This window comes from Salmo salar, chromosome 11 (assembly GCF_965601325.2).
Source record: "Salmo salar chromosome 11, fSalSal1, whole genome shotgun sequence".
NCBI lineage: Eukaryota > Metazoa > Chordata > Actinopteri > Salmoniformes > Salmonidae > Salmo > Salmo salar.
The window spans coordinates 89,445,083-89,460,138 of record NC_138301.1 but is presented as its reverse complement, the minus strand read 5'-3'; the positions used below and the strand labels follow the sequence as shown (position 1 = coordinate 89,460,138).

General features: G+C 39.6%; 1 protein-coding gene across 4 annotated transcripts in view; it reads left to right on the top strand.

The window, feature by feature from the left end:
* Window positions 1-554: 554 nt before the first annotated feature.
* LOC106563141 (trafficking protein particle complex subunit 13) overlaps window positions 555-15,056 on the top strand; it is a 35,752-nt gene continuing 21,250 nt past the window's right edge. The window contains exons 1-2 of one of the 4 annotated variants that reach the window (XM_014128400.3): window positions 599-677; window positions 11,251-11,313. In XM_014128400.3, the coding sequence (XP_013983875.1) occupies window positions 632-677; window positions 11,251-11,313 (109 nt within the window). In that variant the 5' untranslated portion in view covers window positions 599-631. Of the gene's footprint in view, window positions 678-11,250; window positions 11,314-15,056 lie in introns of all 4 variants that reach the window. The other 3 variants (XM_014128399.3, XM_014128401.3, XM_014128402.3) reach the window with 3 other exon arrangements.

Sequence of the window (15,056 nt, the reverse complement as noted above, 5' to 3'; positions counted from 1 at the left end):
TTGGAGCAGTGGCTTCTTCCTTCCTGAGCGACTTTTCAGGTTATGTCGATATAGGACTCATTTTACTGTGGATATAGATACTTTTGTACCTGTTTCCTCCAGCATCTTACCAAGGTCCTTTGCTGTTGTTCTACAAGACCCGGCACTTAGAGCCGACTTGTTCGCGAACGACCCATCACTAGTTTAAGGTAGGGACGTGAAATTTTACGTGACACCTGTGTACCACAATGCTATCACGAGGACTGATATTGCGAGGTGAAAGGCTTGTCACTAGTTACAACAGCCACAAAGTCGAAATTGGCAAAAACTCCTCACTTGGTGAGCAAAGTAAATAAATTAACGCCACCAGCTGGAGAAGACAGATTTTGGTCCGTTACCCCTCTCGCTTCGCCTCTTCCTCTCTGGCTATTTCAAAGACAGTACAGAAACTTTGTGGCTATATCGTAAAAATGCATGAAAACTAAAAAATATATTTTTGGTCTTAATTTAAGTTTAGGATTAGGCATAAGGTTAGCAGTGTGGTTAGGTTTAAAATCAGATTTTAAGAAGATCAATTGTAGAAATAGGCGGGGTTTAGCGATTTGCGGCTGTGGGAACGACCAGGTGAAAGTTCAACCGAACTCCAGACGTAATGGAAGTAAATCAGGCAAAACAAGAGCATCTACTTGCATTAAAAGGTATTTCACTGAGTTAAATATATGATAACATTGTTTAAAACAATGTACTTAAGCAATATACTCATTCGGGTCGCGTTTGATTTGTCCGTTATGTTGATATCTGAAAAGAAGAGGTTGTTTACATCTGAGACTGACAACTAACTTACTTGCTAATATGTGGCTAACATAGATGCCAAGTAAACGTCAAATAAGCATATGATGAACAAACTAGCTAAATGCGTAGCTAGTATCGAGTAAACTAAATTAACTTGCTGTTGGTTAGGGGTGTCTTTTTTTTCCTTTCTTTTTTCCAAGAGCCAACCTTATTAGCGTAACGACTGTTAACATTAGCTAGCTACTATCAAACGTTAACAATATTCTGTCACATAATTCTCCATGTCATGCACAATTTGCATACTATATCTAGAGCCTTAGATATGCAGTTTTAGAAGCTGTTCTTGGTCTTGTAAGCCTTACATCACAATGTTGATAGCGCACAGGACAGAAGGTTGTGGGTTCGTGGACAAGAGTTGGGGTGGAAAGATCTTGTTTATAGTAAAAGCATTGCCTTAGTCTATTATCGTATTTGCAGGTCCAATAAAATAAAATAGCATTTTATAAACATTTCATGTAATTTTACACGTTAGCAGAATGTTTTAATACTACACAAGTTACCGAAATTACAGGATTAGAATGGACATAGAGATGGACATATGTTCATTTTATCATATTTCCCAAAAGCCAAATAATTGTGTCTTGTTTGCAACAAAACGTTCCCTGTTTGCAAATAATTAAACCTGGGACATCATTAGGAATCTGGGCAGGATACTTTCAAAAGTTAGGCCTACCTTTCCACCCTAGACAGAGGCCTACCAATGCAGAAAAATGTAAACTTTTTAACTGCTGGCTATTCTTCTTCTGTAGTTTAACCCAACGAGAGAAGGTCATAAGTATTTCCCTAAAGGCTGTCTGGGTTTAAACATCTTCTATTGTACAGAAAGTGAATAGCTTAATCAATTGATAATGAGAGAATTGCATTGCTTACCAAGTAATGTAAATTTTTTTTGTCTCCTCGGCTATAGAAGGTTGTAGCTCACGCCTCAATCACACTGACAGTCATTGTGCAAAATGATATGCAGCATCATCTAGATAAACTACATTACCAAAAGTATGTGGACCCCTGCTCGTTGAACATTTCATTCCAAAATCATGGGCATTAATATGGAGTTGGTCCGCCCTTGCTGCTATAACAGCCCCGACTTTTCTGTGAAGGCTTTCCACTAGATGTTGGAACTAGAGGTCGACCGATTAATCGGAATGGCTGATTTAATTAGGGCCGATTTCAAGTTTTCATAACAATCGGAAATCTGTATTTTTGGACACCGATTTTTAAAATGTGTGTATATATATATATATATATATATATATATATATATATATATATATATATATATATATATATATTAGCCTTTATTTAACTAGGCAAGTCAGTTAAGAACACATTCTTATTTTCAATGACGGCCTAGGAACGGTGGGTTAACTGCCTTGTTCAGGGGCAGAACGACAGATTTTTACCTTGTCAGCTCGGGAATTCAATCTTGCAACTTTACGGTTAACTAGTCCAACGCTCTAACCACCTGCTTTACATTGCACTCCACGAGGAGCCTGCCTGTTACACGAATGCAGTAAGAAGCCAATGTAAGTTGCTAGCTAGCATTGATTGATTGATTAAACTTATCTTATAAAAAAACAATGACAATCACTAGTTAACTACACATGGTTGATGATATTACTAGTTTATCTAGCCTGTCCTGGGTTGCATATAATCGATGCGGTGCGCATTCGCAAAAAGGACTGTCGTTGCTCCAACGTGTACCTAACCATAAACATCAATGCCTTTCTTAAAATCAATACACAAGTATATATTTTTAAACCTGCATATTTAGTTAATATTACCTGCTAACATGAATATCTTTTAACTAGGGAAAATGTGTCACTTCTCTTGCAACAGAGTCAGGGTATATGCAGCAGTTTGGGCCGCCTGGCTCATTGCAAACTGTGTGAAGTCTATTTCTTCCTAACAAAGACAGCCAACTTCACCAAACGGGGCATGATTTAACAAAAGCACATTTGCGAAGAAAGCACAATCATTGCACGACTGTACCTAACCATAAACATCAATGCCTTTCTTAAACTCAATACACAGAAGTATATATTTTTAAACCTGCATATTTAGCTAAAAGAAATCCAGGTTAGCAGGCTATATTAACCAGGTGAAATTGTGTCACTTCTCTTGCGTTCATTGCACGCAGAGTCAGGTTATATGCAACAGTTTGTGCCGCCTGGCTCGTTGCGAACTAATTTGCCAGAATATTATGTAATTATGACATAACATTGAAGGTTGTGCAATGTAACAGGAATATTTAGACTTAGGGATGCCACCCGTTAGATGAAATACAGAACGGTTCCATATTTCACTGAAAGAATAAACGTTTTGTTTTCAAGATGATAGTTTCCGGATTCGACCATATTAATGACCTAAGGCTCGTATTTCTGTTTGTTTATTATAATTAAGTCTATGATTTGATATTTGATAGACCAGTCTGACTGAGCGGTGGTAGGCACCAGCAGGCTCGTAAGCATTCATTCAAACAGCACTTTCGTGCGTTTTGCCAGCAGCTCTTCGCAATGCTTCAAGCATTGCGCTGTTTATGACTTCAAGCCTATCAACTCCCGAGATTAGGCTGGTGTAACCAATGTGAAATGGCTAGCTAGTTAGCGGGGTGCGCGCTAATAGCGTTTCAAACGTCACTCGTTCTGAGACTTGGAGTAGTTGTTCCCTTTGCTCTGCATGGGTAACGCTGCTTCGAGGGTGGCTGTTGTCGATGTGTTCCTGGTTTGAGCCCAGGTAGGAGCGAGGAGAGGGAAGGAAGCTATACTGTTACACTGGCAATACTAAAGTGCCTATAAGAACATCCAATAGTCAAAGGTATATGAAATACAAATTGTGTAGAGAGAAATAGTCCTATAATTCCTATAATAACTACAACCTAAAATTTCTTACCTGGGAATATTGAAGACTCATGTTAAAAGGAACCACCAGCTTTCATATGTTCTCATGTTCTGAGCAAGGAACTTAAATGTTAGCTTTCTTACATGGCACATATTGCACTTTTACTTTCTTCTCCAACACTTTGTTTTTGCATTATTTAAACCAAATTGTACATGTTTCATTATTTATTGGAGGCTAAATTGATTTTATTGATGTAATAAAAGTTAAGTTAAAATAAGTGTTCATTCAGTATTGTTGTAATTGTCATTATTACAAATAAATAAATAAAAATCGTCCGATTAAACTGTATCGGCAATTTTTTGGCCCTCCAATAATCGGTATCGGCGTTAAAATCATAATCGGTCGACCTCTAGTTGGAACATTGCAGCGGGGACTTACTTCCATTCAGCCAGAGCATTAGTGAGGTTGGGCACTGATGTTGGGTGATTAGGCCAGTCAAGTTCTTCCACATGGATCTCGACAAACCATTTCTGTATGGACCTCGCTTTGTGCTTGGGGGCAATGTCATGCTGAAACAGGAAAGGGCCTTCCCCAAACTGTTGCCACAAAGTTGGAAGCGCAGAATCATCTAGAATGTCATTGTATGCTGTAGTGTTAAAATGTCCCTTCACTGCAACTAAGGGGCCTAGCCCAAACCATGAAAAACAGCCCCAGATATTATTCCTCCTCCACCAATCTTTACAGTTGGCACTATACATTTGGGCAGGTAGCGTTCTCCTGGCATCCGCCAAACTCAGATTTGTCCGTCTGACTGCCAGATGGTGAAGCGTGATTCATCACTCCAGAGAATGCGTTTCCACTGCTCCAGAGTCCAATGGCGGCCAGCATTACACCACTCCAGCTGACACTTGACATTGCGCGTGGTGATCTTAGGCATGTGTGTGTCTGCTCAGCCATGGAAACCCATTTCATGAAGCTCCCGATTAAACAGTTCTTGTTGTAACGTTGCTTCCAGAGGCAGTTTAGAACTCGGCTGTGAGTATTGCAACCGAGGACAGACGATTTTTACATGCTTCAGCACTCGGCAGTCCCGTTCTGTGAGCTTGTGTGGCCTACCATGTCACGGCTGAGCTGTTGTTGCTCCTAGACGTTTTCACTTCACAATAACAACACTTACAGTTGACCGGGGCAGCTCTAGCAGGGCAGAAATTTGATGAACTGAGTTTGGAAAGTTGACATCCTATGAAAGTCACTGAGCTCTTTAGTATGGCCATTCTACTGCCAATGTTTGTCTCTGGAGATTGCATGGCTGTGTGGATCATTTTATACACCTGTCAGCAACAGGTGTGGCTGAAATAGCCGAATCCACTAACTTTTGTGTGTGCAACAACAGTTCAACATTCACCTTCTACCATTTCTGTCAAGCTGTCTACTTACACAATTTGATGCATACGTTCGATAAATCCAACGAATGCACCACAGAGAACGTTGTGCAACTGCCTCTGCAACGCGATGCTGCAAGGCAAATGCAGTGTTCCATTGGAAATAAATGTACTTCTGGTGTACCAAAATGCATTGACGCTGATGCTGTGATCGAGGCATCAGCTTCTGAATGTAAAAGAAACGAAACAATGATATTCCCATATGCAGTATGGGAGTAATGTCTGTCCCGGGTATTTTACAGCTTGTTTCTAGCATAAAGCATCTCGGACCACTTTATATAATCGGTATCCGTGTTATTTTCTTCAAAATCTTAAATTAACAAGGGGTAGGCTTGTGCTTTTTGCCATTTTCTTTAATTAACCTCTATGGGCTAGGTGGGACGCTTGCGTCCCACCTACTCAACAGCCAGTGTAATCCCATGGCGCGTTATTCAAAAACCTCAAAAATGCAAAAACTAAAATTTTTCAAACATATTACTATTTTACACCATTTTAAAGACAAGACTCTCGTTAATCTAACCACACTGTCCGATTTAAAAAAGGCTTTACAACGAAAGCAAAACATTAGATTATGTCAGCAGAGTACCCAGCCAGAAATAATCAGACACCCATTTTTCAAGCTAGCATATAATGTCACATAAACCCAAACCACAGTTAAATGTAGCACTAACCTTTGATGATCTTCATCAGATGACAACCCTAGGACATTATGTTATACAATACATGCATGTTTTGTTCAATCAAGTTCATATTTATATCAAAAACCAGCTTTTTACATTAGCATGTGACTAGCATTCCCACCGAACACTGCCGGTGAATTTACTAAATTACGATAAACGTTCACAAAAAGCATAACAATTATTTTAAGAATTCTAGATACAGAACTCCTCTATGCACTCGATATGTCCGATTTTAAAATAGCTTTTCGGTGAAAGCACATTTTGCAATATTCTCAGTAGATAGCCCGGCATCACAGGGCTAGCTATTTAGACACCCAGCAAGTTTAGCACTCACCAAAGTCAGATTTACTATAAGAAAAATGTTATTACCTTTGCTGTCTTCGTCAGAATGCACTCCCAGGACTTCTACTTCAATAACAAATGTTGGTTTGGTCCCAAATAATCCATAGTTATATCCAAATAGCGGCGTTTTGTTCGTGCGTTCAAGACACTATCCGAAAGGGTAAATAAGGGTGACGAGCACGGCGCAATTCGTGACAAAAAAATTCTAAATATTCCATTACCGTACTTCGAAGCATGTCAACCGCTGTTTAAAATCAATTTTTCTCATAAAAAAGCGATAATATTCCGACCGGGAAAGAGTGTATACGTACAAAGAGAGAGAAAATAAAAACATCTCGTGCACGAGCCTGAGTCTCAGAGTACTCTGACCGGCCACTATCCAAACGCGATAATGTGTTTCAGCCTGGGGCTGCCTCGATATCATTCAGCTTTTTGCCGGGTTCTGAGAGCCTATGGGAGCCGTAGGAAGTGTCACGTTACAGCAAAGATCCTCAGTCTTCAATAAAAAGAGCCAAGATGAACAACAACTTGTCAGACAGGCCACTTCCTGTTCAGAATCTTCTCAGGTTTTTGCCTGCCATATGAGTTCTGTTATACTCAGACACCATTCAAACAGTTTTAGAAACTTTAGGGTGTTTTCTATCCAAAGCCAATAATTATATGCATATTCTAGTTACTGGGCAGGAGTAGTAACCAGATAAAATTGGGTACGTTTTTTTATCCGGCCATGTAAATACTGCCCCCTATCCCCAACGGGTTAAAGGGTGCATGGTGGGTGGAGGAATTGACCGACAAATCTATGGATGTAGCAACCTATAGCCTAATTTCGTCTTTCAAACAGGTAGTCCTACCTCTTAATTATTAATTAGGAAGAAATAGGCACCAACACAAAGCCCTCTTGTTGTTAGTAAATTCTAATTACATTGAAGACAGTTGAAATGAATTATGCCTACTTGAATTTTCCTACTTTCAGCACCACGTCAATTTCCGATTGATAGCTTTGCAAGCTGCTGCATCAAGTTTCAGCAACACAATGTAAGTTACTCGAATCTGGCTTACTGAGAGGTCAATAACTCTGATAAATACATAATGGGCAAGAAACATATAATGTTTTATACAATCAATTATAAACTAGGTTTTTCGAGTCCTGAGTGCTGATTTGGCTGACAGCTGTAGAATATCAGACCATATACCATGGGTATGACAAAACAAATTACGATGGTAATCAGTTTATAATAGCAATATGGCACCTCATGGGTTTCTGGTATATGCATTCGGGAAGTATTAGACCCCTTGACTTTTTCCACATTTTGTTATGTTACAGACTTATTCTAAAATGGATTAAATAAAACATTTTCCTCATCAATCTACACTAGAGGTTGACCGATTATGATTTCTCAACGCCGATACCGATTATTGGCGGGCCAAAACAAGCCGATACCGATTAATCGGCCGATTTTATTATATATATATATATTTATTTATTTTTTATATATTTGTAATAATGACAATTACAACAATACTGAATGAACAATGAACACTTTTTTTTTATTTTAACTTAATGTAATACATCAATAAAATCAATTTAGTCTCAAATAAATAATGAAACGTGTTCAATTTGGTTTAAATAATGCAAAAACACAGTGTTGGAGAAGAAAGTAAAAGCGCAATATGTGCCATGTTAAAAAGCTAACATTTAAGTGCCTTGCTCAGAACATGAGAACATATGAAAGCTGGTGGTTCCTTTTAACATGAGTCTTCAATATTCCCAGGTAAGAAGTTTTAGGTTGTAGTTATTATAGGAATTATAGGACTATTTCTCTCTCTATACCATTTGTATTTCGTATACCTTTGACTATTGGATGTTCTAACAGGTAGTTTAGTATTGCCAGCCTAATCTTGGGAGTTGATAGGCTTGAAGTCATAAACAGCGCAATGCTTGAAGCACAGAGAAGAGCTGCTGGCAAATGCAGGAAAGTGCTGTTTGAATGAATGCTTACGAGCCTGCTGCTGCCTACTACAGCTCAGACTGCTCTATCAAATCATAGACTTAATTATAATATAATAACACAGAAATACGATCCTTAGGTCATTAATATTGTCAAATCCGCAAACTATCATTTCGAAAACAAAACGTTTATTCTTTCAGTGAAATACGGAACCGTTACGTATTTTATCTAACGGGTGGCATCCATAAGTCTAAATATTGCTATTACATTGCACAACCTTCAATGTTATGTCATAATTATGTAAAATTCTGGCAAATTAGTTCGCAATGGCCCAAACTGTTGCATATACCCTGAGACTGCATGCAATGAACACAAGAGAAGTGACACAATTAACCTAGTTAATATTGCCTGCTAACATGAATTTCTTTTAACTAAATATGCAGGTTTCAAAAAATATATACTTCTGTCTATTGATTTTAAGAAAGGCATTGATGTTCATGGTTAGGTACAGTCGTGCAACGATTGTGCTTTTTTTCGCAAATGCGCTTTTGTCAATCATCCCCCGTTTGGTGAAGTTGGCTGTCTTTGTTGGGAAGAAATAGACTTCACACAGTTCGCAACGAGCCAGGCGGCCCAAACTGCTGCATATACCCTGCCTCTGTTCCACAGAACGCAAGAGAAGTGACACAATTTTCCTAGTTAAAAAAAATCATGTTAGCAGGCAATATTAACTAAATATGCAGGTTTAAAAATCTATACTTGTGTATTGATTTTAAGAAAGGCGTTGATGTTTATGGTTAGGTACACATTGGTGCAACGACAGTGCTTTTTTTCGCGAATGCACTTGTTAAATCATCCATTTGGCGAAGTAGGCTGTGATTCAATGATAAATTAACAGGCAACATATCGATTATATGCAACGCAGGACAAGCTAGATAAACTACTAATATCATCAACCATGTGTAGTTAACTACTGATTAGGTTAAGATACGTTTTTTTTATAAGATAAGTTTAATGCTAGCTAGCACCTTACCTTGGCTCCTTGCTGCACTCGCATAACAGGTAGTCAGCCTGCCACGCAGACTCCTCGTGGAGTGCAATGTAATTGGCCATAATCAGTGTCCAAAAATGCCAATTTACCGATTGTTATGAAAACTTGAAATCGGCCCTAATTAATCGGCCATTCCGATTAATCGGTCGACCTCTAATCTACACACACTACCCCATAATGACAAAGCGAAAACAGGTTTTTATAAATGTTATTACCTTATTTACATAAGTATTCAGACTCTTTGCTATTAGACTGGAAATTGAGCTCCGGTGCATCCTGTTTCCATTGATCATCCTTGATGTTTCTACAACTTCATTGGAGTCCACCTGTGGTAAATCCAATTGATCGGACATTATTTGGAAAGGGACACACTTGTCTATATAAGGTCCCACTGTTGACAGTGCATGTCAGACAAAAAAAGCAAGTCATGATGTTGAAGGAATTGTCTGTAGAGCTACGAGAGTACAGCGAGATCCTTGATGAAAACCTGCTCCAAGGCGCTCAGGACCTGACTGGGGAAAAGGTTCACCTTCCAGCTGGACAACGACCCTAAGCACACAGCCAAGACAACGCAGGAGTGGCTTCGGAAAAAATCTGAATGTCCTTGAGTGGTCCAGCCAGACCCGGGACTTGAACCTGATCGAACATCTCTGGAGAGACCTGAAAATAGCTGTGCAGCAACACTCCCCATCCAACCTGACAGAGCTTGAGAGGATCTGCAGAGAAGAATGGGAGAAACTCCCCAAATACAGGTGTGCCAAGCTTATAGCGTCATACCCAACAAAACTCAAAGCCTTAATCGCTGCCAAAGGTGCTTCAACAATGTACTGAGTAAATGGTCTGAATACTTGTGGACATGTGATATTTCATTTTTTTACATTTTTAATACATTTGCAAAAAAATTGCTTTGTCATTATGTGTAGATTGATGATTAAAAAAAGCAATTTAATACATTTTAGAATAAGGCTGTAACGTAACAATGTGGAAAAAGTCAAGGCGTCTGAGTACTTTCTGAAGGCACTGTATATCACTCGAGGTGGTGAAACCTTCAATCCATTTGGAGGTTCACATCTTTTTTCCTTTTACATGCAGACGTGAAGAAAATCTATTTGCATATTTACCTATGGGCCCCAAGGGACTGGTAATTCCCCCTTTGGACACGACTCGTATCCAAAAAAACAACAACATTGCCTGTTAAATCAAAATAACAAATTAAATTAGAATTACAGTGTTTGTGGGGATTTGAACTTTAAATTAACTCAATTTTTACTTAATTGTATCCCATAAGGTAATTCAAGGAATAGTAAAATAGACTAGAGACAGGTTTCCCTCATTCAGAGCCAGCTCTCTGTCCTTCTCGTGGTCCAAATCACACATAGGACTATTGCTAAATTATAAACCTCTTCCTAATCATCAGTGTTTACATATTACATTTAAATCTCACCCAATGCCTCAAGTGAGGGTGATCAGGCCTCACCAGAAAGTCAGAACAAACGTCAGAGGTCATTTAACCCCAGTGAGTGTTTCTTTCCCTTCTCTACCTTGTACCTCAGATATTATTTAAGGACATGTCAAACATTTCGTGTACCAAGTTTACTTTGGGTTTTTCAGCACATTTCTTATCAAGAGAAGTGATGTATGCAACCAAAATTCATAAAATAGATACTTCAGACAATTACATTTTTGTTCCCTTTTAAGGTGCATCCTTTCTAACCTGTGAAGAAACCACTAAAACCAAATAAAAAGACCCCATGCAATAAATCAAATTCAGTAGTAAAATCACGAACAAATATTCAGAACAGGTGGGTTGTGTGTGCGTGTGCTGATGTGTGTGGTAACACGTAGGACAAAAAACAAACAAATGGCCAGGCCTTACTTGATTAGGAGCTGGGTATCTTTATACTTAATAGAACTGCAGAGCCTCGGGATACATTTCAAAGGGAGAGCTACCACATCTTCTCCTAAAAGTGAAAATGTATATTCCTTTAGTTTTCACTTTGCAAAATCTTAATCGGTAACAAAACTGTTTTAATTACAGACAAAACATAACTTCTGTTCAGAGGCCACTGTCCTCCCTCCACTCTTTAATCGTTTGTGTTTTAATCTACCCAAACTAGGGTTGCACATGGAAATTTCCGGAAAGTTTCCGACCCTTTGCAACCCTAACCCCAACGTTTACTGTAAGTACAATTACCAACCTCCGTTGGATATTCACTATTTGCTTCACACTCATTAATGTATACTATTTTAAGATTTAATATGCACTAAATCGAGACAGATCTACTCATTAACAACATTTTTAAAGGTAATTTTAGGTTTGGTAACCCCAATGCTGGCGCTTGACACAACTGCTTTTTTTAAACTTTACAATTGTTTATTTAACGCTACAAACAATAACTCACAATATTACTACACTCTAATGACAATTGTTTCTTTAACTCTACAAACAATTACTCATGATATTAATTCCACTCTTATTCCTTGTGAGGACCCCTCCTCCCTTTAGTCAATTCTATAAAGCTATTTCAGAATAAGACGGAATAAAGTCTCTCACGTGATTAAAAAAATAATAAAACAATTTTCTGAGCTTGCAAGGAATGTTTGGACGTGCCAGTTTGAACTTGTTACCTTTTTAGAATCCATTCCCCTGGCATTATACATAGATTATCCAACCCCAAAATTGGTTCCACACCCGTCGTCTGTTCGGGACTAAAATCTACGACCGACCCTAAATCTACGACCGATCGGAACACAATGGGACTACTGAATAATCTCAGGCTTTCTAGATCCCTATCCATCTCCCCAAGATGTCAGAATGAGTAGTAACAGGTGTAGGAACTTTGCAAATCTTGTTTAAATGTGCCATCTCCTGTTCCACTGATTCGGACTCTCCAGTTCGACACTAAATCGTGGTGAATCCTGCCGTCAACGCCAACTGTTATGTTCTGAACAAACTGAGTAAACCTCAAACGGACAACTAGAAAAAGCTCAAACCAAATTTATTCACCCACTGGGTCAAACAGCTACGAAGCCAAGACATGATTACACAACTCCTTACACATCTAGACAACCAATACATCTCTGTTGCTAGGCAGGAATTGAATAGGTTCCTCTCACTGGTGTAGTCACAGCCCTGTCTATTACTAAAACCTTAGTGGAGGTGTATGTGTGAGATAGTACTGCAGTAGGAGAGTCGTTGTAGTGGGCCTCTCTAGCCCCCCTCAGAGGTTTCTTCTCACTTCATCTGTTGATTTGACCTCGACACATTCCTCACTCCTCCCTAGTTCTGCAGCCGGCCTGCCTTATCAGAGACTAACAATTGCCTTTCGCCTCCCTCATCAGAAACATGGAACAGAAGATGAAGTTTCTACTCTTAGTAACTTTCCATACACCTAGTTCTCATATACCCTTCATTGACCCCAACATATACATTCCTTATACATGTAAAGTAATTAATGAGTTATAGTATGGTAATGTGAATTTCACCGTCAACTGCGTTTATTTTCAGCAAACTTAACGTGTAAATATTTGTATGACCATAACAAGATTCAACAACTGAGACATAAACTGAACAAGTTCCACAGACATGCGACTAACAGAAATGGAATAATGTGTCCCCGAACAAAGGGGGGGGGGTCAAAATCAAAAGTAACAGTCAGTATCTGGTGTGGCCACCAGCTGCATTATGTACTGCAGTGCATCTCCTCATGGACTGCATCAGATTTGCCAGTTCTTGCTGTGAGATGTTACCCCACTCTTCCACCAAGGCACCTGCAAGTTCCTGTATAATTCTAGGGGGAATGGCCCTAGCCCTCACCCTCCGATCCAACAGGTCCCAGACGTGCTCAATGGGATTGAGATCCAGGCTTTTCGCTGGCCATGGCACAACACTGACATTCCTGTCTTGCAGGAAATCACGCACAGAACGAGCAGTATGGCTGGTGGCATTGTCATGCTGGAGGGTTATGTCAGGATGAGCCTGCAGGAGGGTACCACATGAGGGAGGAGGATGTCTTCCCTGTAACGCACAGCGTTGAGATTGCCTGCAATGACAAGCTCAGTCCGATGATGCTGTGACACACCGCCCCAGACCACGACGGACCCTCCACCTCCAAATCGTAATGTGTAACGCTCATGCCTTCGCCGATAAACGTGAATCCGACCATCACCCCTGGTGAGACAAAACCGCTACTCGTCAGTGAAGAGCACTTTTTGCCAGTCCTGTCTGGTCCAGCCACGTTGGGTTTGTGCCCATAGGCGATGTTCCCAGTGATGTCTGGTGAGGACCTGCCTTACAACAGGCCTACAAGCCCTCAGTCCAGCCTCTCTCAGCCTGTTGCGGACAGTCTGAGCACTGATGGAGGGATTGTGCGTTCCTGGTCTAACTCGGGCAGTTGTTGTTGACATCCTGTACCTGTCCCGCAGGTGTGATGTTCAGATGTACCGATCCTGTGCAGGTGTCGTTATACGTGGTCTGCCACTGCGAGGACGATCAGCTGTCCGTCCCTGTAGCGCTGTCTTAGGCGTCTCACAGTACGGACATTGAAAATTATTTCCCTGGCTGCAGTCCTCATCTGGCCACATCTGCAGTCCTCATGCCTCCTTGCAGCATGCCTAAGGCACATTCACACAGATGAACAAGGACCCTGGGCATCTTTCGTTTGGTGTTTTTCAGAGTCAGTAGGAAGGCCTCTTTAGTGTCCTAAGTTTTCATAACTGTGACCTTAATTGCCTACCGTCTGTAAGCTGTTAGTGTCTTAACGACTGTTCCACAGGTGCATGTTCATTAATTGTTTATGGTTCATTGAACAAGCATGGGAAACAGTGTTTAAACCCTTTACAATGAAGATCTGTGAAGTTATTTGGATTTTTACGAATTATCTTTGAAGACAGGGTCCTGAAAAAGGGACATTTCTTTTTTTGCTGAGTTTAGTTGCCATTACTACTGTTCTAGCTGGATGATAGTCGTTGTTACTTAGGTAGTGTAAAGCATAGCACAGAGAATTTTCCACCTACCTTTACTTTATGACACTTCCTCAATTCCCGACTTGGAAGACAACACGTGTCTTCTAAACTTCCATTGCTAGTTGCAGGTGGTTTGTTTGAATTTAGAAAAGGCTAAGTTATTAAATTATACATTCTTTTGCTGCAATGTGTACGCAGCTATCTTTGTTAGGGTATGTGTTACAGGTATTAGGGTTACCCTAATATTATCACAGATGAAAGGTGAAGTTATCATTTGGTATTATCATTGTGAAGTAAGAGGATTTGCAGCCTCATATAGAGCTGGGGTAGCTACCCAATTACTTTTTGAGAAAGTCCAGTCACACATTTCTTAGGTGGCAAAGGTCTGGATTGATGTTGTCATTTATCGGGGTAGTAGCAAACCCCCACCTCTTAAACCCATGCGCCTTCAAACTGTTCACACCCCTTTTGTTGGCTGAGAGAAAATCCTGCAGTGTTATAGCTAATTTCCTGCAATTCTACACATTGTTCCATGCCTTGTGTGGGTAAATCCATTTTAATTAAATAACTTTTTGACATCACTCCTTTGATTTGAACCAAAACTTCCATTCATATTTGCCTTTTGTAGAAGTGCTCAGAAAGGTACTTTTTGGACCTGAATGCAAAAACATTCAAGAGATAAAGGTGCTCAAATTTGACATATTTTGCATACCCAACAATACCATGAGACATCCATGGCTTCATCACTGGAAAATATAAATGGTTGAGATTTGATCAAATCCAAGTTTACAAACAGGGTTGTCAAACTATAGATCTTTTTTTTTCTAGAAAAAAATTGTTTTAATAAAATGTATAATTTTATAACCTTAAATGTCAATTATCTAAAACGTTAGAATTTTTTTCATATTAACATATGTTGTAGCTTAGACCCCATTTTACATCATCTGAGGTTTTTGTG